The 25,269-nt window shown below is 38.1% G+C and overlaps 1 protein-coding gene across 4 annotated transcripts in view; it reads right to left on the bottom strand.

The window, feature by feature from the left end:
• Window positions 1-317: 317 nt before the first annotated feature.
• LOC114157028 (uncharacterized) overlaps window positions 318-25,269 on the bottom strand; it is a 59,443-nt gene continuing 34,491 nt past the window's right edge. For 3 of the 4 annotated variants that reach the window (XM_028037692.1, XM_028037693.1, XM_028037694.1), the window contains exons 41-64: window positions 25,078-25,142; window positions 24,966-24,989; window positions 24,309-24,841; window positions 23,831-23,968; window positions 23,720-23,751; window positions 22,440-22,589; window positions 22,237-22,359; window positions 22,011-22,049; window positions 21,753-21,887; window positions 21,549-21,675; window positions 19,753-19,923; window positions 19,153-19,187; window positions 18,799-18,963; window positions 18,576-18,710; window positions 17,836-17,874; window positions 17,608-17,748; window positions 16,787-16,875; window positions 16,676-16,699; window positions 15,313-15,751; window positions 13,147-14,200; window positions 12,984-13,061; window positions 11,865-11,966; window positions 806-915; window positions 318-714 (exon numbers count right to left, since the gene is read on the bottom strand). In XM_028037692.1, the coding sequence (XP_027893493.1) occupies window positions 658-714; window positions 806-915; window positions 11,865-11,966; window positions 12,984-13,061; window positions 13,147-14,200; window positions 15,313-15,751; window positions 16,676-16,699; window positions 16,787-16,875; window positions 17,608-17,748; window positions 17,836-17,874; window positions 18,576-18,710; window positions 18,799-18,963; window positions 19,153-19,187; window positions 19,753-19,923; window positions 21,549-21,675; window positions 21,753-21,887; window positions 22,011-22,049; window positions 22,237-22,359; window positions 22,440-22,589; window positions 23,720-23,751; window positions 23,831-23,968; window positions 24,309-24,841; window positions 24,966-24,989; window positions 25,078-25,142 (4,005 nt within the window). In that variant the 3' untranslated portion in view covers window positions 318-657. The remainder of the gene's footprint in view (window positions 715-805; window positions 916-11,864; window positions 11,967-12,983; window positions 13,062-13,146; window positions 14,201-15,312; window positions 15,752-16,675; window positions 16,700-16,786; window positions 16,876-17,607; window positions 17,749-17,835; window positions 17,875-18,575; window positions 18,711-18,798; window positions 18,964-19,152; window positions 19,188-19,752; window positions 19,924-21,548; window positions 21,676-21,752; window positions 21,888-22,010; window positions 22,050-22,236; window positions 22,360-22,439; window positions 22,590-23,719; window positions 23,752-23,830; window positions 23,969-24,308; window positions 24,842-24,965; window positions 24,990-25,077; window positions 25,143-25,269) is intronic. The other variant, XM_028037695.1, reaches the window with a different exon arrangement.

The raw sequence follows: 25,269 nt of genomic DNA on the forward strand, positions 1-25,269 counted from the left end.
CAAGAGATTTACTTATTGGTACTTACTTGTATATGTACTTATATATATTTTAATGAGAGAGAAGACAAACATGGTGTGAATAAGTATTTTATCTTAAGGACAAAGTCTAAATATATCATGGGTAGCATCCTAGCATCCTCTACCATGATTAGAGACAAAACACCAAACAAAATAGCTAAAGTAAAACATATAATAGAAACGTAGGCTTCACACACATTGAGTTTTAGTGTAAAATTATATTTTATTTTACTTAAAGAACTCTGGATTTAAAATGAAAATTTTCATTATGACAAAAGAAAAAGGGAAAAACAAATCTCCCCTAGAGGCATTATAATTTTCTTACAAAAAATGGCAATCGTGTCAGAAAAGTAATTTTACCTCAAAATAACATTTAGATAATCCAGAGCAATGCTTCAAAATTACTTCACATTGTGACAAATTGATTATACAAAAAATGCTTCCGTTAGCTACACTTAACCAATTTGAAAATTACTGCTTAGATTAACTGACAATCATTAAAAATACAAAAAAGTGATGTTTCAGGAAAAATCAGAGAAATGTAAATAGAATGTATGTTCAAGTAATAACTGCATCATCAGTAACAGCTTCACATTCTTCATCAAAAACCAACAAGCTGGTCAAACAGGAAGATGTCCCTCAACGTTGGTTCAGCGTTTTAGAAGGCTTTAGCTTCTCCCGCGTCTGGTAATATCTCTGAGAAGTAAAAGAGAAACAAACATAAAAACCAAGCAGGAGTCTCAAAGACGCAACAGTGGATCGGTTTCTAATGTGTTTTTATGTGAACCTGCAGGTTGTCGTAGTGGGTTTGGGTTTTGCAGTGCTGGTCGTCCTTCAGGTAGGAAACACAACACAGGTTACAGAAATACCCCCACTTACGGCTCACAAACTCCTTTCCTGAAGAGAAGAATAGACAAGAAAAATGTGTGAATAATGAGTAATTAATCAAACTTCACAGTGAGGTAAATAGAACTTTTATTATGAAATCTGGACATTAAAGGTACAACTACTTTAACACCAAGTCATGGACTCATGGCACAGTACGAGAACCTCTGGTGTTGCCTAGTGTTGAGGAAAAATGATTATTTTTAGTGTTTAATACAGTTAATCTTACGGCATGTGTAAAAGGTATATTCAACACTCTTATTTTGAACAAATTTCTTCATTTTGAACAGGTTTGTGTTAAGCATTCAGACAAACAGGGGCCAAATGCAGATCCCTCGATGGGGCCTCCCGCTGTGCGGCCAGAGCACACGAAGCCATAAAATTAGCATTTCCTGCAGGGCAGAAGCACTGGAGCTTGGGGGAGAGACATCTGGTCTGTCCACAGCAGATCAAAAGCCTGCAAGACACCAACATCTGGGAGGGTGTGAATCTTAATACAACATAGAAGATTGAAACCGCTAACATTTAATTTTTAAGACATTTTTCTAAGTATTAATACCATGTTTCCAGTTGGTCAACTAGAGGAACGCCTTAAGTGCATATGTTAAAAAGACAAGACACACCTTTAGTATAAGACTTAGCGTCAGGAGAAAAAAATCAGAGAGCTGCCACTATTTTGCTTTTTTTTCATCGGCTCTCTCCAAAGACGCGTCTTTGTTTTGTTTTTTGTCTGTCTTTGTCTTGTCTGTCTTTGTCTGTATAAGGTAAAGAATGCATATCTCTGTTCCTCTGCAGCTTTGGTGATTGATTCATGCGTTGCTTTGTATGGGATTAAACTCTGTGATTCTGTGACGTCAACGCGCAGTGTTGTTGTTTCACTCTGGCTGCACGCCGCCCGCTGAGAGGACCCGGAAGTAAGGAAGAGAGAGCCAAACGTTTTGTCCAAAGTTAATTTTAAATTATTCTTCCTTAATACTAGTCTGTACCCAGAGTTGGTTAGGAACTAGATACAGTTACATTTAAGTAACCTTTTTGAAAAAATGTAAACTTTTAGGGGTATATTTACTACTCTGTACTCTTTACTTTGACTTGAGCAATTTCATTATGAAGTATTTCTACTCTTACTTGAGTAAAACTTCTGGATTTTCTACCCACTGAATGAAAAACAAACATGTTTTAACCAAAAATTCACCAGACTCACACCTGCAGTTTTTATGAAAGTTTTATAAGTTTTTATTGAAAGAAACTGACTTGGAAAAAATCCTTTTGTTTTTTTTATTACTTACATGAATTATTGTCATTTTGGTCCTGAAAATACCAAAATTCCCACCTACAAGTTGCATGTTGAATGTTTTCCGTTGCATATTTACAAATGTAATCAATGGAGAACTGGCGCCCCCCAGCGGTGAACATGCGCACTCTGGCGGAGATTTAAAAGAGAGTATTATTTTTCTTTGCAATTTTCAGGTTTGTAAAAGTGTGAGTGTGTGAAAACTTTTGAAAGGTTTTATGTTTCATTGGACACAATGAAACAAATCTGGAAATCTAAATTCACACATTTTATGTAAATATTGCCAAAAAAAACGTCTCTCCATAAACTGCTTGTATAACAACATAAACAGTGTAACCAACGGTAACACATTCCAAAGATGAAGGAAAACTCTGTGATGTCACAACTAGAGTCATGCTTGTGATGTCATCAGCACTCTATCTATGTAACAAACTTCTACCTTCTTGTCATTGCTTGCTGCACTACTGAGGAGTTCAGACGCACGCAAAGCGCTTTTACAGTGAGATTGTTAGCAGACTGATTTGAACAAGTATTATTTTGTCAAAACATGGCACATCAAAGCCAAAATTGTTCCATCAGTGATTTAGCCAAAGGACGTCAGTATGGGTGGGTAGGGAACAGACCTCCTCCCTTTGATTTCCACATAGAGATACAACGACTTGCCTCTCTTTTAAAAATGGAGAAAGCAAAATTATTTGACCAGAACCAAAAGCTGGACGATACCCAAACAAAACTGGAGGAAACAAAAGCTGAGGTAGAGACGCAGAGAGCTCTTAAGGAGATTTTCATCGGCAGGAGCATCGAGTTGAAGAAACAACTACAGGCAATTGAAAAGTACAACAATCCAGAGACTCTCAGCCCTGCAATTATCGATTCCGAGGTGGACAGCGAAACAAAACAGCAGCTGCAAGAGGACTTAGACACAGTGAAGGTAGATCCTATTGCCACAGAGCGAGCGTTCATGTCAAGGATTGAGGAATTAAAAGATAAAAACAGTGCACTCCAACAAGAGCTGGACGACATGAAGGCTAAATACGAGGAGCTTCAGTCCAAATCTGAAGCAGACATTAGTGAGAGGAAACGTCAGGCTGACATGCAGATGGTCAATAAAGACAAGATCAGACAGGACCAAAATTTAATAGAGAAAATGTCAAAGGAGATCAGAAGCTTCAAGGTTACCGAGAAATGCCTGGTGAGAGAACTAGAGCAGATTAATAGTTCATACCAAGAACTAAACTCGAGGTATGAAGCAGATGTTTCTGTCTTTAAACAGCAAAACAAAGGTTATCAGCAAGAAATGAGTCATATGACAGAAGCTAATTTGGAAAAAACCAAGCATGAACTTATTGAGCTCATAAAGGATCTCAGAGCAGAGAAGGACATCCTCAACCAGAAAAATGCAGAAGATATCTCTTTCCTCCAAAGGCAATCAACTAAGGTAATAAAACATCTGCAATCTGTTGTGGAATTCGCAACAGTTACTTACCAAGTACTAAAAGCCAGATATGAAGGAAATGTTTTGACTCTAATACAGCAGTTAGAAACATTTAAGCAGGATGCACATAAAGAGATTAAAACTTATTCAGAGCAAAGGATGAGTGACCTGAAGATTATCACCGAGCTTAAAGCTGAGAAAGACAGTCTCCTAAAACAACTGACTGCTTTTCAACAACTTCACTCCGGCTGTGAGCTTAACTCACAGCAGGAAAACATAAAAACTGAATTACATCTCAAACACGAATTAGGACCTGCGAGACAAAAAGAACCAAACGAGAAAGACACTACCCTGGAAAACAAGGTTTCTGACACTGCGTCCATGGATCAGGACCGTCTGACAGAGGAAACCCTGTCAGAAAACATTGATGTTGCTGATGCCTCTCCCAACCAGGTAAACGACTTTATGGAAAACATGCCGACTAACATAGAATCCATGGACGTGACGGACCGCTCTGTGGAAAATCTGTCACAGGAACCAGTGGGGGCAGTCGCCGAGCAAAAATCAGTGTGGAAGAAGATACGACACTGTTTGGGGCTAAGAAAACCACAAATGTTCAAGAAGAAAAGCAAGAAAGCCTCTGAGTCAAGCGATTAGGAAAAAATGTAATTTCTGAACCGTTTGAAACCCCAAAATATATTTCTTATTTTAGATCCCCCCCAAAAAATGACCGTGGGTTTTTCTCCGGGTGCTCCGGTTTCCCACAGATTTCCAAAACCATATAAATTAGGGTTATTGACCAATGTAAATTGTCCTCAAAAAAGGTAGTATTAATTTCTGGAAAATTTAATTTGCAAACGGTTCCGATTGGAGAAACATTTGTGGTGAGAAAAGCAAGAAAACCTCTAAAACAAGCAACTAGTTAAAGAGTCCAGGTCAGTCCTGAACCATTTTCAAAACCCCAAATTACATTTTACATTTTAGACTAAAAAACAAAAAAGGACAACACGGTGATGCAGTGGTTAGCGCTGCATCTTCACAGAAAAGCGTTCTTCATTCTCAACCAGGCGCCTCTTTCTGTGGGAGTTTGTCTGTTCTCCCCGTGTTAGTGTGGGGTTTTCTCCGGGTGCTCCGGTTCCCCCCAGGATTTCAAAAATTATTTAAATTGGGGTTATTGACTAATGTACATTGTCCTCACAAAGGTAGTATTAATTTCTAGAAAATTGAATTTGCAAATGGTTCAGATTAGAGAAACATAGTGAGAGTTGCCCTCCACAGGTTGCCCTCCACAGGTTGTTCTCCACAGGTTGCCCTCCACAGGTTGCCCTCCGCAGGTTGCTCTCCACAGGTTGCTCTCCACAGGTTGCCCTCCACAGGTTGTTCTCCACAGGTTGTTCTCCACAGGTTGCCCTCCACAGGTTGCTGTCCACAGGTTGCCCTCCACAGGTTGCCGTCCACAGGTTGCCCTCCACAGGTTGCTCTCCACAGGTTGCTCTCCACAGGTTGCTCTCCACAGGTTGCCCTTCCCCACCAGTTTCTAGATGCAGTCAAGGTTTTTTAATGGGATCCGTTTTAGTGGCCTTAGCATCTCGTCTCTGCTTTTTGCAGATGTGATGAGGTCCTATTGGCTTCATCAGTTGTGGGCAAATAAACTTTGTCGTAGGCCTAACAAGGCGAATGCCTGAACTGGAAAAGGAGGGGCCCTTGCTGTTGCTGTTGAGCCATGTTGCATTGCTTGATAGCTAGTTGTTGCCAGGAATAAACCCAGTCCTGTTTTTTTCTTTGCAAAAGTTGTTCTCACTGTTGCTTTTGATATATTTTAAAGAAATGTTTATTGTCACAATAGAAGGAGCAAAGAGTCGGGGAGGAGACAACAGACCAGAGGCCAGCAGCAGGACCATGATGTAGGATCTTCTCTTACCTGAGAATAATTTGCTTAAGACGAGCAAATTATTACAGACACACAATTACTTATCTTAGAGATACGTAATAATTTGCATATTAATAATAATTATCTTAATTAATAAGATAATTATTACTTATCTTAGAGATATGTAATAATTTGCATATTAATAATAATTATCTTAATTAATAAGATAATTATTACTTATCTTAGAGATACATAATAATTTGCATATTAATAATAATTATCTTAATTAATAAGATAATTATTACTTATCTTAGAGATATGTAATAATTTGCATATTAATAATAATTATCTTAATTAATAAGATAATTATTACTTATCTTAGAGATACGTAATAATTTGCTTATTATCTTAGAGATAATCCACTTATCTCTAAGATAAGCAAATTATAACTTATCTTAAATATCAGTGATAATTTGCTTATGCCCTAATTTCCACACGACTCACACAAACACAACCCTAATGCTCTTCATGTAAGTGGAGCACAAAATCAACACGATGCTTATGAGCCACACAAATACAGGCCACAAGCACACAAATGTGGACACGTTGTGTGTCTGACCCACACAAACACGCACAATGCAACACAGGCACACACATATATTCCTACATAGCTTATTTCTTACAAATGAAGTAAATCATAAAAATAGTAAAATAAACCCCAGCTAGTAGATATGACCGCTCCTCTTGCCGGTGCTCAGATTCTGTGTCTGTGACACCCAGAGGAGGTGAAATGATCTCATATGCCCCATTTATATTTTATTTGTAAATATTTCTGACAAAATGTAACTGTTGTTGCACCAATTATTACAGTAGTTTAATTTTTAGCTTCACCGCACAGTCACATTTAGATATAGAAAAATCCATATTGGAATATTGGAATATTCCAATGTTAGCTATTGGAACAGTTAGCATGCCATGACGGCAACACTGTCTTTAGAAGACTGCCTGATACTGGATATTACGACATTTAATTTCTATTTACATTGAACTGAATTGGTGATTTGCTGATGCATATTGAAGCATTAAATATTTGACTAATTCTGACATGTAGCAAGTGGTTACTGGACACTTTTGTTGTTCACACGTTGATTGATATGATTCCTTTGGAGCTGAACACAGTTCCCCGCCTGCTGCTGTTTACTCAGGATGATTTGCGTTCTCGGATCCTTTCTCAGGAATCATAAATGTTTATGCAGGAAATTACAACACCGTCTCTGTCCTGAATTTCAAATATAGAGGCAGAGGCAAAGGATGAGACAAAGTCAGTTTTACTTCTTTCTTTTCATATTTTTTTTCAGTCACTTAAGGAACCGCAAAACTAATTTTGTGGTAAAATTCTGCAGAATTCATGTGGTTTGTTTCTAAGTCAGATCAGGATAAAAAATTCAAGCTTATGATTTTTTACTAAGTGTCCAGATGAAAAGCTAACTGGGACTTAATACCCAACATGGTGGAATACTTCAATAGAGGCTAAAAAGACGTTAGATAAACTGAATGCAGTTGACATAAACTTCAACTCCATGATGATCAAAACATTTTTTTGTTTTTTTTACTGACAATAAAAGAGTTAACAAGTATTTTATTGTGATGTGATCTTCTATAAAGATCTTATCAGAAATAGTTTCTTTACTTGATGTAGAAAGATCATACGATTGTTAGAGAATAAATTCTCAGAAGGATGAAAGTTAGTCTCAGTTTGAACACAATCACACTGAAAATGTTCATGTCAATGCAATATAATCCCGTGAGTCCACTATGAATAATTCAGCTCCTCCGGGGGAATCCCGAGGCGTTCCCAGCCGAGAGACATAGTCCCTCCAGCGTGTCCTGGGTCTTCCCCGGGGCCTCCTCCCGGTGGGACGTGCCCGGAACGCCTCACCAGGGAGGAGTCCAGGAGGCATCCTGACCAGATGCCCGAGCCTCAACTGGCTCCTCTCGATGTGAAGGAGCAGCGGCTCTACTCTGAGTGACTCCCAGATGGCTGAGCTTCTCACCCTATCTCTAAGGGAGAGCCCAGCCACCCTACAGAGAAAACCCATTTCGGCCGCTTGTATCCGCGATCTCGTTCTTTCAGTCATGACCCAAAGCTCATGACCATAGATGAGGGTGGGAACGTAGATCGGCCGGTAAATCGAGAGCTTCGCTTTTTGGCTCAGCTCTCTCTTCACCACGACGGACCGGTACAACGCCTGCTTGATGGCAGACGCTGCACCAATCCGCCTGTCGGCCTCCCGCTCCCTTCTTCCCTCATTCATGAACAAGATCCCAAGATACTTGAACTCCTCCACTTGGAGCAGGACACCCCCCCTGACCCGGAGAAGGCACTCTACCCTTTTCCGGCTCAAGACCATGGCCTCGGATTTGGAGGCACTGATCCTCATCCCGGTCGCTTCACACTTGGCTGCGAACCGCTCCAGCGAGAGCTGCAGATCACGACCTGATGAAGTCAATAGGACCACATCATCCGCAAAAAGCAGAGATGAGATCCTAAGGCCACCAAAATGGATCCCCTCAACACCTTGGTAAAAGGAGATAGGTAAAAACAATTGTAGCTAGGTAGGGGGTGTCTCTCAGAACCCCAGAAGAACAGGACAAACAATTGATGCTGAGGAGACGAGTCAGAGGATGAGCAAAGAGAGGTGTGTTTCAAGCTGAATACAAAGACAGGAGAAAGAATTTGATGGGGGGAGAGGAAGCAGGTTGGGTTGACCACTCAAAGAGCAGAAGACAGCTGAGGTGGCAAGTCTGATTATCCCACCAAAGAGCAGGAGGAGAAAGGTGTCTTTCAGACCAAGTGCAAAGTATTGGGGGGAGAGGAAGTCTAGACCACTAAAGAACAGCAGCCTTTCAGACTCACCAACAGTACAGGGCTGTGATAAAGAATTACAATAAGCCAATAACATCCACTCTATCTCATGACATCAAGCACTACGACCCACAGCGGGAAGAGGTGTCAAATTCATTAACATATAAACCCCTCCCTCCTCCCCGTCATACTCCTAATTATTCATGTTCATATTCATAACCTGTCATATTGAAGTTTGATGGGAGGGTGTATCTATGGTCTTTTATATGTACCCTGACCATGTCTAATGTATCCTGGATCCACCCAGTTAAAGTTAAACAAACAAAATAACCAGGGTCACAGAAGAGTTAATGTAAGGTTATTGAAATTGTGAACTACATCTGAGGCTCTTGTGTAACTGACAATGACTAATAAAAGTATTTTTTTGCTACGTGTCAGTGGGAGAACCCAGAAGCAGCTGCTGGAATGTATGGGATCCGGAGAAAAGAAACCATCACGCTTTGAAAGGTGAAAATCAATCAGAAAAACTATAAATATCACATATTTACATGAGTTTTCCTCAAAAGTAAGATTCACTTTTTCATTTTTTAATGCTGAATTTTACATTTGGATGATCCTTCTCCTTAAAAGTAATAAAAACATTTGTACAGTAACTTAAAAAAGCAGATTTATAAAAGAAATTAAGTATTTTTGCTCAGCATTTCATATGATAGTGAAGAAAAAGTTGTTTTTTTTAAATCACTGAAACTAAAATCTTTGGTTTTTTGTTGAATGAACCAGAACCCACGGTCAGTCGGACTATGACCCCAGACAGTGTCGATCTTCTCCGGATCTCCTCACTGAAGTTTCCAAAGAGGTGACCTGACTTTAATCTTTATTATATCACAACCTTATAAGACAAAGAACAACCTTAGTAGTAATATGATAAAAAGTGAAAGAAATAAAAGACAGGCTACGTTCACACAGGAGGTCTTGATGCTTAATTAATGTTTTTGTTTGGTCGTTCATGCTACTTATTAAATGCGACATGAATCCGACTTCTGTGCAGTAGGAGAATGTAGACATCACCAAGTATATTTGGTCTAGTTTCTAGTGGTTATATTTTAGCACACTTGAAATAACACAAAACTAACTTATAAATAACTTTTTAGCAAGTTATAGGTGTTTCTTTTAGGTCAGTAAATCCTTAACATTGAAGAAAAAGTTCTAGTGGGATTAGCAGATTATTTGTCTTGTTGAAAGTGACATAATCTGCCAATGGAACTGGTACTTTTTCCCACAATTTTAAGGAATTACTAGTGATGTTACGTGATGTGCCGAGGCTTCGAGGCGTGTGTCGAGTAATGGAGGGGGCATTTCCGTAAAGCGCGTATCGAGGCTTGCTTCATTTAGGGGAGGAGCCGAAAACGATGACGTCCGAAGCCTCGCTGCCCGGCTGTACCACGTGACTGCCTCGGGAAGTGGCTCAGAGTTTGGCGCTGGGTTTGACGGCTTTAGAAACCCCACAGGCTCCATTCATGTGGGTTGTTGTAGGCGAGTTGCGGTCAGTTGAGAGAGTGGATAGAGTTTTGATAGTTTGGATAGCAGAGTTTGGATAATGGTTATTTAGTTTGAGACAGTTAGTTTGGTGTTTAGAGAGTTTAGGAGAGAGATAGGTAGATAGATAGATAGGAGATTTAGGAGCGCGAGGACAGGATAGGAGTAGGATGGAGCCGGCGAGAAAGAGGAGGATTTCCCCTATGTGGGAACATTTCGATTTGATAAGCCCTAACAAGGTAAGGTGAACTGAACATTTGCAGATGCATTAGGTTTGCTTATGAGGAACTGTATTTTTCACTGTTTCTTATTTTCTGTAAAGGTGAGGTGTTTATTGTGCTCCAAGGAGTTGGGGTACAATAATAACACCTCATCCATGCTAAGGCACTACTGTGCCTTGCATGAAAATAGGGAGGAAACTGCACTGTTAGCCTTTGCTGTATTTTTTACAGTTAAATACCACAAAATGCCCAGTAAAACTACCATAAGACATCTTTACAAGTAGTTACTGTAATTTGCATTGCATTATGGGTATAGTACATAGTATTACAGTAACTTACTGTATGTTTTGAATTTGCAGTAATTTACTGTTTACACATTACAGTAGTGGTGCTGTACTTATAATATACAGTAAGAATTATATTTGATTTCCAACGGTCATCATACACTGTTAGCCTTTGCTGTATTTTTTACAGTTAAATCCCACAAAATGCCCAGTAAAACTACCATAAATAGGGTGACCATATTTTCAGTTGGGAAAACCAGGACACGTTGGAGCGGGCGGGCGGGCGGGCGGGTAGGGGGTGGGTCTGAAAGCGGGCAAACTGCGCTTTCGCATGTTGTTGGGGTACTGACAGCCACGCTATCTATCTTCTGAACAGGGCTGCCCGCACTGACGCGGCTCAGGGATTACGTCACACGCAGCGCCGTGCGCAGTTCCTTAGTTCCTGTAAATTTATTGGTCCAATGAAGGTAATTTAAAAAACAGGACATTTCCTCACTTTCTAAAAAAAACCCGGGACGCCCGGGACAGGACGTGAAATACGGACATGTCCCGGGAAATACGGACATTTGGTCACCCTACCATAAGACATCTTTACAAGTAGTTACTGTAGTTTGCATTGCATTATGGGTATAGTACATAGTATTACAGTAACCTACTGTATGTTTTGAATTTGCAGTAATGTACTGCTTACACATTACAGTAGTGGTACTGTACTTATAATATACAGTAAGAATTATATTTGATTTCCAACGGTCATCATAGCTGCCTCATCGTGGTTCCCTGTTTCTGTATTTTTACTCCTTTAGTGGTTAACATATTTTTAAGGCAGAAAGAGAGAATGTACTTTTGTTTTTTTCACATCCTAGCTAACATTAACATGCAGTTTATCTAGCTACGTCATCAAGCGTTGCTTCGCTTCCAACCAGCTTTTTCTCTCCAAGTGCAAGTGCAGCTCTGTCTCCGTGCTGTGGGCTCACACTGCTTCAGCTCTTCAGGACAGGTAAAAAAACACTTCTTAGAAAACTGTTTGAAGCCAAAACCTAGTCTGGAAATGTACATTTTAGATGGAGTTAATGTAGCTTATAGCATCATGCTATCATGCTATAACTTAGCATGATAGCATGAGCTGGTTTGTGCTGGTTAGCCTGGTAAAATAACGTTACCTTTACGTTACCAACTCTGGTGCATTATATATGAGGCATATTGCAACGTTATAAGTTACGTGTCTGTAAATGAGGTGAAAGATAGGAAAATATGATGGTGTTATTTTTTGAGCTGGTTCGGAATTAACGTTAGCTAAGGTGCTAATTTTACCGCTGAAGGTTTTAGCTTGACTTTTGCCGCTTAAGTCAATAATCCAGATTATTTCACTTATAAAGAGATATTTTGCCCATGTCAACCATTTCCTGGATCCAGGTCTTAATTAACAATTGTTGTAATAAATTGTGCGTATCTCACCTAAAGGTTCATTAGGATTGAACGGAGGAAGTTTGACGTTTGTGTCGACACAAGATTTCTTTGATTCAGGTCCGGAAATCTCCATCTTCCGTTTGCTAGGGACTGAAAAGAAAGGACTGATTAACATAATAGTGTTGGAACTATTAAAAAAGGTCGTTCTGGTGGCCGTTCACTAACTTAACAATTACGAAATAGTTCTGTTTGTGTGGAAAATGTTTGCGTTCTTCTGGGGTTTTTTTGGTATGGATTTTACTGAAGCACTTCAATATAAACTCAGCTCAGTGGGCTATCTGAGCCGTTGTCAGCAGGTTGCCATGGTAATGGACGTGGCTGTGAAACCAAACTTGTCCTTTTATTTTTATGAAATAAAATGACAAGCAGCCGTTTATCACAATGATTGTCAGCCCTCGGTGAAATCACGGATTTGCAGCGAACACATTTTTACAAGGTAAGAAAATGAACGTTCACAAACTTTATAAGTAAGTATGATTAGAAAGATAGCAAATATCGCATTATGGAGAAGGTACGTGTCCAACCATTGGTAACCATGGAGACAATGCCGCGCCGTCGTGTAGCCTAGCATGTATGGAAAAAACTGGTTAGCATCTCGTCTTTTGTTCGTTTTTGAGGCCGCTCCGGTGTAAAAGGAAACGCTGTTTATAACACAGTGACATAAATCCTGTGGTGTGAGTTCAGGCAGAGTCGGTAATTTGATCAATACGTCAGGAGGGAGAAGGAACGGGTCGGTTTCTAAGCTAGCTGTTTCAGGCTTCTGTAAATACCGCCGTATATAATCCCCAACCAAGTGCGTTACGTTCACAAACAAATTAATCTGACTTTAACTAGAAGAAGCCACGAATAAACTGACAAAAATAACTTGGGGAAAACAATTTCGGTCGTTATGTTTCCGACATCCATCATGGCGCCTCCAATGATTAAATGACGTAGTTGAAAAGTGTCAAAAGCGGCTAACAGGCGCGATTCAATCTAGTTACAGCAACCACGTAACGGACTGCAGCTCCACTGCCGTTATGGATTTTCTACTGTTCAGCTGCTAAAGTACTAACTACCTCTCTAACATTTATTGAAGCAGATGGTAAATATTTTCTCTTTTTTTACCTTTAGCGTCCTTTTCACATTCTTTCGGATTCTGCTCACCAGGAGATTCAGACTTCCCCCCTCTGGTGGATTTCCTCACTGAAACAGACGATAAATTAGGCGGCTTTTCTTGCGTTTAGCTGTTCTGGTGTCAGAATAAGAGATGGAAATCCGTCTGTCTCACCAGGAGTCATCCCCGCAGTGTTCTTGGCTCGATTGCGCCTCCTGGTGGTTTTGGCTTCTTGTTCCTGGTCTTCAGTCTCTGTGACGCTGTCTGAGATTTCTGATGATGGTTCCTGCTCACAGGTCACTGGTGAAACATCTCCAGAAGACATTTCTTTATTTTTGTTTTTTTCCTGTGAATCTTGGGCATCGTTCCTTCTTCTTGTTTGAGTTTTGTCTTCTTTTCCTTCATCTGGAGTTATTTTCTTTCCTCTGGTAGATCTTGTTGTGATAGTTGGTTCATTAGCGTCTACTTTATCTTGTTTTAAACATTTAGTTGATCTTCTAGCTGAGGTTTTAGTAACAGATTGATCCTCAACCGTTTCGCCAGAGTCTTTATCTTCTTTCCCCGCCTCTGCCTCTCCACTGCTGTCCTTTGTTTGAGTCTCAGATTGTTTACCTGGTGAATTTTCTCCCTCTTCAGACACAGAAACACTTGTTTCCTTGTTTGGTTGTACAGTAAAACCTGCATCTTCAACCTGCTGATGTTTGTCTTTCTCAGAAGCTTCAAGGTCATCAGCGGCTCTCTCCTTATCACAAATAGCTGCGTTCATCTCTTTGCCCTCAATGCCTTCCTGATCTACATCATGGCTAATCTCAGATTCTTTATTTGTTTCTTCATAACTTTCATCTACCCTGTCCTCTATGCTTTTGTCATTTTCGTCTTTTTGTGTCTTCTTTTTGGTAATCTCTCCGAGTGTTTTATTTGCAGAATCTGCCTCTGGACTCTGGCTTTGGTTGGTTAAGTCCAAGTTCTCTCCATCTGGTGAGGTCTCTGGTTCTGCTTTTCCTTCCTTGCGGTCAGATTTGACCATTTCACTCTCGTTTTCCTGTGACATCCTAACACCAGAAGATGATGAAAGAACTCCCTGAGTCTCTGAATCTGAATAAGAAGAGGGTTCGGGTGAGAGTCTAATTTTTTTAGATATGGGTGAAGGTGATGAAGACGGTGAGCGCTTGTTTTTGGCGGAAGGCGTCTCGTCTGCGCTCTGCTCCTCAGTTCTCTTTTCGGGACTCTGTTTTGATAAAGATATGTTAGGATTAACAACAACAGTGAGCAACTGGGAAAATATCTTTAGTGTTATTTAAGAATCATGAGGCTGAAATCAATCAAGGCACCTGTAGGCTCAAACTGAAATTTAAGACTTTTTAAGATCATTATGAATGAAATTTAAGACCCATATCTCCAAAGAAATGCACAAACTTTATTCAGCCAACTGGCAATAAATTTGGACTTATCTGTGATATACACAAAAGCGCTAGCTAGCTTTAGCAATGAATTAGCGATAGCTTCAACTGTCTAAAGTCACATGCAATGTAGATGTCTGAATGCAAAACAGCAATTTTTAATATAAAAAGTTATAAAGTACTGTTATACTTGTATTAAAAATCAATAGATTTTATTAATTGTTTAGTCTGCTGCTTTATTTTGAGCCATGTTAAAAATAAATCCATATAATACCTCTCAATAGGTAAAAGAAAAAGTAAAGAAAAAATATCTAAATATATTATATTTATAACAAATGTACATACAGTAAATAAAAGGATTCATCCAATTATTTATTATATAGTAATACTGCATTTAGACATAAATAATAGCACACCGTTTATGTTGTGTTATTTTAAATAACTGTTATCACTGGGAAATATGTTGTATAGGATGGGTGTCTCAAAGACCAAAAATGCTTTTGATATTAAAAATGTTTATAAATTTTTGTACACTTAAGGATGAAAATGTGAGATTTAAGTGTCATTCAATGTGGGAATAATTTAAGAGTTTATTTGGTGTGGGGAAATTTAAATGTTTATGAGTTCAGAGGAGCAGGAAATTATAAGATCTTGTTTCTTCTGCCTGCTGCTTTTTGAACAATGAATAATGTAAAATTGCATGTCAATGGGCATGATATTTTTTTCCCTTTTTGTCTGTTTGAAATAATAAAATTATTTTTTTTTATCATTTCACTTTTTAGATGCACTGTAGCTCAAGCTATAATCACTATAAAACAAGCATGGGACTGCTATTAAGTAAAAAAAAAAAAAAATTAAATTAAATAAAATAAATAAAAACATTTAGCTTGAAATGGAGTGAGAAGAAGAAACTTAACTCGTATAAAAAACAAAAAGTCACCTGTTGTGTTTGTGTGGAGCTTCTTTGTTGAAGTTTGAACTGAAGAACCAGAGATTTAATCGCATTGAAACTGTTCATATCCATTCTAGGAAACTCTCCGTTTTCGTCCTTTGACTGGACCAGACTTGCGGTTTCTGGCGCAGAGCAGCTTATTGAATCTGCTTCTTTTCCATCTGCTGTCTCCACGTCAGACACAGCTGATGTGAAGTCAGCCGTTTTCTCAGCTTCATGTTTCTCATGAGTCTCTGCATCACCTGATCCTGCTGTGGGTTCAGCAGAGGGAACGGGCTCAGCAGAATCTGGGCTTGTTGCCTTGTTATCAAGAGGCGGTTCTGAACTTTTCACAGCACTGGGATCGGTGTGGTTTCCCTCTGGGTCCAGTTCCAAATCTACTGGGATATCTGGGTAACCCAGAAGGCGAAGTTTTCTGCTCTTTACACTGAAAGTGACATCAGGAAAAACTGGCTTACTCACAGAAAAAACAAAACAAACAAAAAAATATATGCAATATTCATTTCTATAGTTTGAGATGTAAAAAAATTAATCACTATTCAGACCTCGATCAACCTCATGGTCCTAGCAGAGAAACGACTTACCATCACGGGAAAACCGCTTATCGTGACCATGCTAACTAGCCTAGCATTCATGATAAGCTATGCTAGCTATAGAGTAGCAGACAGAAAGGGGAGGGAGATTAGCAGTACGAAGAGTGACTGACAGGACTAAGACCCTTCTCCTGCATCTGACTGCCAGATTAAACTATCATAGTGACAATTTAAACATGAAAAAAATGTTTTAACATAAATTAAATACTGCAGCTTTGGGGGCACTATCTGTATGCACAACAATTTTGACATTTTCATGCAAATTTTGACTTGCTCTGCAATATTTTGCATAAAATTGTGTCAGTGCTGCCATCTTTGTCACTAGTTGGTTTTTGAAAAAAAAAAAAAAAGTTGCTAGAGGGCTCCAAAGAATTTGCTAAATATAGTGACAGTCGTTAAGGTAGCAACATGTTTCATTGGCCCTGACCCCTCTGCTTAGCTCCACACTTGGCCACGCCCCTAAGAGTTTCTTGGCTCCGCCCACTTTGGAATTTTTCTAAATTTTCCAGTTACACTTTAAAATCACCTCTATGGAGTCTGATTAACTTCACATAAAGCTACAGCTTTCCTCGGGGGATTTTCTTAATATTTGCTCCTTCACGTCCTTTTAGCTGGTTTGCCAAGAAGTTCCAAAAGATCAAAACAATCTCATTATATAAATGTATCAGTCAGGAGAAAGATACTAAAAATAACTCCAGAGCCATAACATCCAAATAGTTTATTAACCTTAGGTTAAATTACAGGACGTAAATACTTACGGTTCAATGGGTCCAACTTGCTCCCTGCATAAGGACAAAGAGAAGCTACTTTCAGGAAGAGAGAGGTTTGATCTAAGACTTGACTTCTATAAGTGAAACTCCTGAACTTACCAATAGTCACATTTTTCACACAATTTTGGTAGCAGCATGTTCTCCACCACCTTTGATACTCCGCTGGATGTTGTCATCTCAATATAAATCTGTTAAAAGATAATCATGGACAAAGAAAATTAATAAATGAAAGATGACCATAATACATTTGCAGTTTATGTTTTTAATATAAAAATGATCAAAGCACTTACTTTGAGAAAGAAAAAGTGTAACTAAGTATATTATTTGCATTTAATTTTTTATGTTGATTTTGACAATAATGAAGGAAATTGAGCCTAAAGATGTAACATTTCTAATAGAGACAACTCAAGAAATTGTCCGACCGGAATGAGCCATCTATCAGCGAAACCGGAAACCTAAACGTTGTCTTAATTACGAGAATAAAGTTATGGCATTATTAAAATAGAGACACAATATTACTAGAAGGAAGTTGTAAAAATATGAGAACAAAAGTTATTTTAATAAGAAAAAACACTTCAAGATCTGAAATGATCAGCTCAGTAAGTCCATCCGGTTCTTCTTTTGAACTATCCAAATTTATTTGCACAGCAGTTTCAAATTTCTACCACTAATAATCTTTTAACACATCAGCATCAAAGTAAATAAAACTTTCCTGCCAAGTATAACTTGATTGCATTCCTTAATTTGACGTTTTTTCACAAAATCTTTACTTCATTCTCATAAATTCTGTCTTTATTCTAAATTCACTGTAATATTATGACTGTTCCTGTACTATTACGACTTTCTTCCCTGTCTTGTCGCGACTTTGTTCCTGTATTATCGCAACTTTGAAGTAAAACTCAGATCAAGCAATGTCGTACCCGGTCAGCAAGCGGCAGGAAGTTGGTAAACGTAGCGATGTTCGCCACCTCATCCATGACCATCATGACGACATGCTTGTCAAACGCTGAAACCTCGATGCAGAGCAGCCGCTCCTCCAAGCCCTCTGGTTTTGGGACAGGCTGGGAAAACAAAGCAACATCTTGGTTTTCCACAAGTAGCTTTTTTGGAACCGTAAACTAATAACAGAAGGTGATAAAATCACTCACAGTGTTGCTCCATTTCATTAGAGTTTTGTACAAGGTCACCTGTAAAAACATAGCAAGAACACAAAGTAAACATCAACAGGACAAAAAGCAGGAATGATTATAATTGTGTCCAAAATAAAAGCTACTACTTTAAGACTAAAAGACTTGTCATTGTAAATACTTGTAATATGGCGCTTACAAAAACTGGTCTGTGCTAAATTGTCAAAAGTTGTAACCACCAGCACAAAAGCACTAAACCAATGCAGTATTTGGCAGAAGCTAATGCTAAAGCGCTAACTTGTTTTCAAATTATATCTGCCTTTGAAAGAGCACCAATTGAATTTTGACATTATAATTTAAATGTTTTCCCTTAGATATTTTATTTATATTTATATCTTGTTATCAAGTGTCCGTGTTTTATTTTGTTTCTGTATGTTTCTTGCATGCAGAAACAAATGGTGGGGGCAAAAAAAGTCTTCACCACTTCAAAATAAGAGCGTAAACTTGAAAAATTATTAACAGCTGGTAATAAAAACTTCACAGATGTCGAACTTTATTAAACTGAAAGATTACAAAACAACCAAGTAAATAAATACTTTAGAATTCATCTGGAAATTTTATTTAGGGGAAGTTAAGTGTGATAAATGTGGTCAAGGATAGCAAAAGCGCTAAACAAAAAAATTTGTTCCAATATTAGCAGAAATGTGCCAACCACTGGGGTGGTATATCAAATTATCTGTGGGAACTCTAAGTTTTAATACCTCGTCATCTGGAAAGGGGAAATTAGTCCGCACCAAATAGGCGTAGATAGTGGAGCCTTTGAAGGTATGTGGCTTTGTGAAGTAATCTGCAAAAAAGGTGAAGCAAGCGCGCCAGCTCTGAAAGCACACGAACGCCTAGAGGTGAAAAAATGAGAAGAGAGTCACATCAAAACCATTTTTTATGAGCCAGGAATGTTATAGACAAACGTCAATATTTCTTTACCCTCTTCTGTAGCGGTAAAACCATTACATTGTAGTAGAGTGTGTGAAGATTCTGCACATAAAAATATTTCCACACCAGCGCCGCTACGTCCTTGTGTGTGTAGGTTTCATTTGACAAACCCGTCACCATGATTTTTGGTTCCATGAAATGTTTCGACATACATTTCTACAGAGATCAAGATAGAAAAGTTAAACAATTATGCAAAGAAAAAAAATAACTACAAGAACAGAAAGTGCTGCAGATTAAACGTTTTCTTAAATCCATTTAAAATGAACAAAATCAAATGGAGCAAAACAATAGAATAACAGAATGCAGACTATATGAAAATCTCGTGAACAGAAAAAAACCTCTTACCTTCATGTTTTTTATTGAAGACCTTTTCAAATAAGCTGAGAGTAAAAAAACAAAATCTAATTATAAAGTGAAAAAAGTGAAACATACAAACCCAACCTGCAGAGAACCATAAAAAATAAAATTTTAATATTTAAAAAAATTTTCCATTTGTATGAGTTTCCCAAATCAGACTGGTGAACTAACTTTAGTTTGCTCTGATTTTGCAGATCCAAACCCAGTTAGCTTTTCAGCTGAACTTTCTTACTGAATGTGGTTTAATTAAAACAATTCTGCAAACAAGAGTGGGGCCAAAATTCAGCAGTTATCCTGCCAACAGAGGCACCATGAGGTACTCATAAAGAATCAGACTTGTTTGGGTAGTTTTATTCCCTGCTTTAAAAAATATATCCTCATTTGAAAACTTATTTTTCTGTTTAGCCAGGTTAGCTATACTACAATGCTTATAAGAAGCAATAAGAATGTAATAATTCTTGATATATTTCTATAAAAGTAAGCAAAAAATAATATAATTTGGAAAAAAAAAAAACCCTGACATTTAGTAATCAGAAGTAAAAGTCACATTGCTATGAGATGCGTTAAATTTCTCTGAGTTTACCTTACCTGGGATGTTGAACCAAGGAGATGCAGTAGGGAACAAAAAAGGTCTAGTTGTCATGGTAACCCAAAATGGTGCGCTGGAACCAATTGGGATGGCCGCGTTTGGTTTTGGGATGGCTGCATTCGCCACACAAAGGCTCCTGTTCGGCAAAGCCAGTCGTGGATGTCTTGGTGCTGCAGGGAGACAAAAACATTAATTCTTCAAATAAATTTCTAAATAAATGTTCTCATCAAGCTTTCTGACATTTAGCAAACAGAAATAAGTTAGGTAATTCTAGCTAAGCAACAAGAAATGTCTGGTCTGATTTAACCTCAAATGGTGAGAAAAAAAATATTTAAAAAAATCTATATATACACAGGTGCTGGTCAAAAACTTATAATATAAAACAGTTGATTTAAGTCAGTAATTCCATACAAAAAGTGAAACTTGTATGGTATACTTATTTGTTACATACACACTGTTATATTTCAAATGATTTTTTTTCTTTTAATGTTGATAATTATAACTCACAACTAAGGAAAATCCCAAATCCAGTATCTCAGAAAATCACATCTTCCTCTTCATAATACACCATAGATTTTCTATTTAGTTACGGTCAGAAGTTTCCTTGTCAATTAAGAACAGGATCCTTAAACCAGGCCCAGGTGCATTGACACTGTGTGCAGGTGCCAAGTCATGCTTGAAAATTAAATTTGCATCTCCACAAATTTGGTCAGCAGCAGGAAGCATGAAGTGCTCTTAAACATTCTGGTAGATGGCTGCATTGACCTTGGACCTCAGAGAAAACACAGTTTACCAACACCAACAGATGACATGGCACTCCAAACCATGACTGGACCTCCTCTTCCTCCAGACTCTAGGACTTTAACTTCCAAAGGAAATGCAAAATTTACTTTCATCAGAGAACATAACTTTGGACCACTGAGCAGCGGTCCAGTCTTCAGCCCGGGCAAGATGCTTCTGGTGCCGTCTCTTGTTCAAGAGCGGCTTGACAACAGGAAAGCGACAGCTGAAATCCTTGTCTTTCATCTGTCTGTGTGCGGTGGTTCTTGAACACTGATTCCAGCTGCAGTTCACTCTGTGAATTTTCCTCACATTTTTGAATGGGTTTTGTTTCACAATCCTCTCCAGGGTGCAGTTGTCCTGATTGCTTGTCCCCTTTTTTGCCTTCGCCTCTCTATGAATGTGTTTGCACACAGAGATCTGTGCACAGCCAGCTTCTTTACACAAGAGCGTCTTGCGTCTTGGGCGTCTTGCCCAAGGTGTCAAAGGTCAAATTAAAAGCGTTTGCAGGTGTTTTGAGTTAATTGGCTGATTAGTGTGTGGTCTTCAATATTGAACCTTTTCACAATTTTCTAATTTTCTCACATACTGAATTTGAAGTTTTCATTAGTTGTCAGTAATAATCATCAACACTGAAAGAAATAAACATTTGAAATATATCAGTCTGTATGTAACAAATTAATATAAAATATAAATGTTACTTTTTGAATGTAATTATTGATTTAAAGTTTTTCATGATATTCAAATCCACCATCTCTGACCCCCATTTATACACTTCACTAATAAAGTTTCGGCTTTAAAACTTGAAGAATAATAAACATTTTTTGACATTTACGCCCATGGAATTGATGGAGCCATACTACTTTTTAAAGTTATCTTACCACCATTTTTTTGCAAAGTCAGGAGAAATATTCCTTCAATTTCTCTGACTTTCAGTAACAGCTGCACAATGAGCACATTAGTTAATGTTTTATGTTGTCTCACAAGGAGGCTTCTTCACTGTTTTAAGACTCACGCTTTGATTTGTAGGTTGTCACTGGCAGCCCCAGCCTGTATATTTTGTACGAGCGCCGATCCTTCAGGAAGCTATGCCAAACTCCGATCCGATCAGCGTCAAGAAAAGTTTGAAATTCAACAAAAACCTGAAACGCCCAAAACAGAATGTCACATTTTCACACAAACATCTATAATCGAGAGTGTGTTTGTGATTATTTTTTACCTTGTTGAGCAGCGGCAGGTAGTTTATAACACTCTCAGTCTCTTGCAACTCTTCTCTGAGATCTTTGGCTTCATTTACTGAGATGTTCTGGATGTAAACGACTTCTGTCCGACTGCAGTAATTCTGTAGATGCTGCTAGAGAAGATCAACAAAAGAATTGGTTTGCTGCCAGAAATGTTTGAGTCGTGGTGAATCGATACTTTCTTTGTGGTTTTATCTATATGAAATAATGGAGTCAGGCTGTTGTGAGATACTTACAGATTTGGTGAAACTCATCAAGAATTTATAAATGCCAAACTGGAAAAAAAAAACAGAATAAAAATCTGAATGTCATCTGCAAACATAGTTAGGTTTGTTGAACTAAACTGTATTATTGTCGACAGTAACATCATGGGGATTTAACTTTTTCTTGATTCAAGCACATCAGCGCAACTCAAAAATTGCTAGAAATGTATCACTAATGCAACATTTTAGATAAACTTACTAAATTCGAGGGTTCTTTGCGTTTTATGACACCGAATTTGAGCTTGGACCCTTTGAAGAGGATGTCCTCCTCTGAGGACATCAGTTTTTGCACTGCCTCTATATTTGGAAGAACAACAAATGCCTGAAAGGAAAAAACAACAAAAAAGTTATTCACAGAAAAAAATAGATCCGTTGAGAAAGAAAAGTAAGAATGGCACTTACTATTTGAGACAGAGGAAGGATGAAAATTTTGTCATCTTCACGCTGAATATCAAACGTCTGGAGCAGAGCGAGGACTTCAGCTTCTGTGTAGCAGCCGTCACCAAACTCTGGCAGGTTTTGGATGACCAGAGTCGCATCGAGTGAAAGCAACTGGAGACAAACGATAAAAAACTTTATTCTAGAGCAACTAACATTTAGAGGGAATTATTATACAGTACGTAGCATTTTAATTATCAATTTAACAGCCGTAACTGAGGTTCCCCTTTGCATTCAGAATGTTAAAAATACAAAATATCACCACAGTATTCAGAAAAGTCAAAATCAGTTGATTTCATCGCCATGAATTATCTACAGCAGCAACTTTCTTGGTGTCTGAGCTAAATGAGTGATGGATGGTTTAGCATCATTTTGACTTCTCTTTCAAGCTTCACATGTGAAATATTAGCTTAAAGAGAAATGTCAGGGACAAAGATGTGCCATTGTTCTCAAAATTATTTCAATGCTTCATTCACTGCTGCTTTGTTTTCCTGGACAAAGTCCCCCATAAATTTTCACCGTGTGAACTGGTGGCTTCACTATCACTGCTTTGGTTGTAGGGCTGGATAATAAATCTATAACAATATATAAATATTGCGTGATCTATATCAATAACACGTCCGATGGATTATTTCATATTCAGTGTAGACAATATTCACTGAACTCTCACGACTAGCTAAGCGAGGTTGGTGGAATCAAATCACTCACTCACTCTTTGGTTACCTAGCAACAACTCTCTCACTCTTTGGTTACCTAGCAACAACTCTCTCACTCTTTGGTTACCTAGCAACGCTGAGTAATAAGCATGGCAGCAGTTTAAGGTTTTGCATCATAACTGTGGATAAAACGGTTAAGGTCATGTCATCAGTTTGGTAGTACTTCAGATATTTATAACTAATAATTACCGATAGCAACTGATATAAAACACTTTTATTGTGATATATTTTTCAGCCATATCGTCCAGCCCTATTTAACTTTTGAACATGCTTAAGGTTTGTAGATTATTTCATGTTTCTGATGTATGTTTCTAATCAGGACAATAAAGTCATGGAGGTGATAACTGCAGAGCCCAAACGCAAATATATCAGCATAAACTGAATGAAAAAACAGCTTTTCTGCAACCAGAAAAGAAACACAAACAAAACCTATTATATTTACTTTTTCATATAAACCCCTAACATGTTTTTAAAATTTCATTTTTAAAAAGATTTCATAAGGAGCATAGTTTGTTTAAGTATACTTACTGTTGAAGGAGAGATGCACACAGAGACCCAGTCTGTTAACAAGAGCCAGAGATTAATAAAGAGCCAAACTGGAACGATTCAACAGATATCGCTGAGCTCTGCGGTTCTTACCGAAAATTGTTGTCATGTTCAGGGAATTTTCAATCGTTTCTCCAGGAGTTAAACAAAAATCAGATGAATATGTGGAAGTAGTTTTGTCAGATGCAGGAACTTCAGTTGTCACAGCGGAAACTTTCTGGTCCTTAAATGCTAAAAAAAAAAAATTGTTTATGTATCAAAAAAGCTTCTAAGAACTTTAGTTAGTCAATTACTGACTCAAAGAAAAAGCAGTTTTTAAACATAAAATTTATGTAACTCCTCTGAATAATAATAATACCATTTTTAAAAAGTACATTAAATTGGTAATAAAATACTTCAAATTTAAACCCAAACTGTAGTTTAATTTACGCTAATAAACAAATATTGCAGTTAAAAGTATCTGAGGTTTCTGTTTTCTGCTGCTGGGTTTTTACTATGGCCTGTGGTCCCTGAGATGGACCAGTCAAAGTTTCATTGTTTACAGTTTTCTCTGTTAGCGGCAGATTTTCACCTGGTTTCACTTCTTCTTTGGCTTCACCAGAACCTTTGACCTCGGTTTCCTCCGTTTGTTCCGGCTCCTTCAGCTCTGCTGGTTTAGCATCTTCGCTAACTTGTGGCTGGACGTCTTTAACTGCTTCTGCCTCTTCCTTCTTTTCAGTCGCTGTTTCACTTCTCGTTTCTGTCGTCTTTTCTGCAGATTCTTGAACCTTTTCAAAAATACCAGCTTGTTTTTCTGATACAGTACATATGCAGGCTACGTTTTTGTTCTCTGCCTCTGCTTTTTCTGCCTTTTCTTCTATATCAGCTTCTGTTTTAGGCACAATTTCCTTACAGGTTTGAGGTGTTTTTGTTTCTGACGATACATTTTCTTTGTCTGCTGAGAAAATGTCTGACATTTTTGCAGAATATCCGACATGTCCTCGGACTCCAGGCTGTGTCTTTTCATCAGAAGCAGCAGCAACAGGAAGTTGTGCTTCGCCGTCCAGGTTCAGGTTTACTGTGATCTTAGCGGATTCGTCGAGACGCTGCTTTAGGCTCTTCACTCTGAAATTAAACAAGGATATAAAATTTAAAAAAAAAAGGTTCTTCAATAAAAATGAACAAAATTTTAATGTTTTAACAGCTACAGTAAGTCACTGATAACACAGCTAAAAAATAAAATACTCACGATTCAAGGCTTTGGACGTTTGGCCTGTGCAGAAAAAAACAAAACAGTTTAGACTAGAAGTGATTAATGAAACTGGTAAAAAAAAAAGTTAATCATTTGCTGCAATACGCACCAATCTTTATCGGTATACTCCAACACTTTTGTGACGCTGCTTGAATCTACCATCTCAATGCAAATCTGACACAGAAACACATTCATGCACATTAAAACAGGAAACAATTTATTTGTAAGTGCGTTGATTTAGGACTAGAGAAAATTGTCATGTTACGTGTCTCAAATAAAAAGATGAGAAAAAAAGAAAAGA

The sequence above is a fragment of the Xiphophorus couchianus genome, chromosome 14 (assembly GCF_001444195.1).
Source record: "Xiphophorus couchianus chromosome 14, X_couchianus-1.0, whole genome shotgun sequence".
In the NCBI taxonomy this organism is placed as follows: domain Eukaryota; kingdom Metazoa; phylum Chordata; class Actinopteri; order Cyprinodontiformes; family Poeciliidae; genus Xiphophorus; species Xiphophorus couchianus.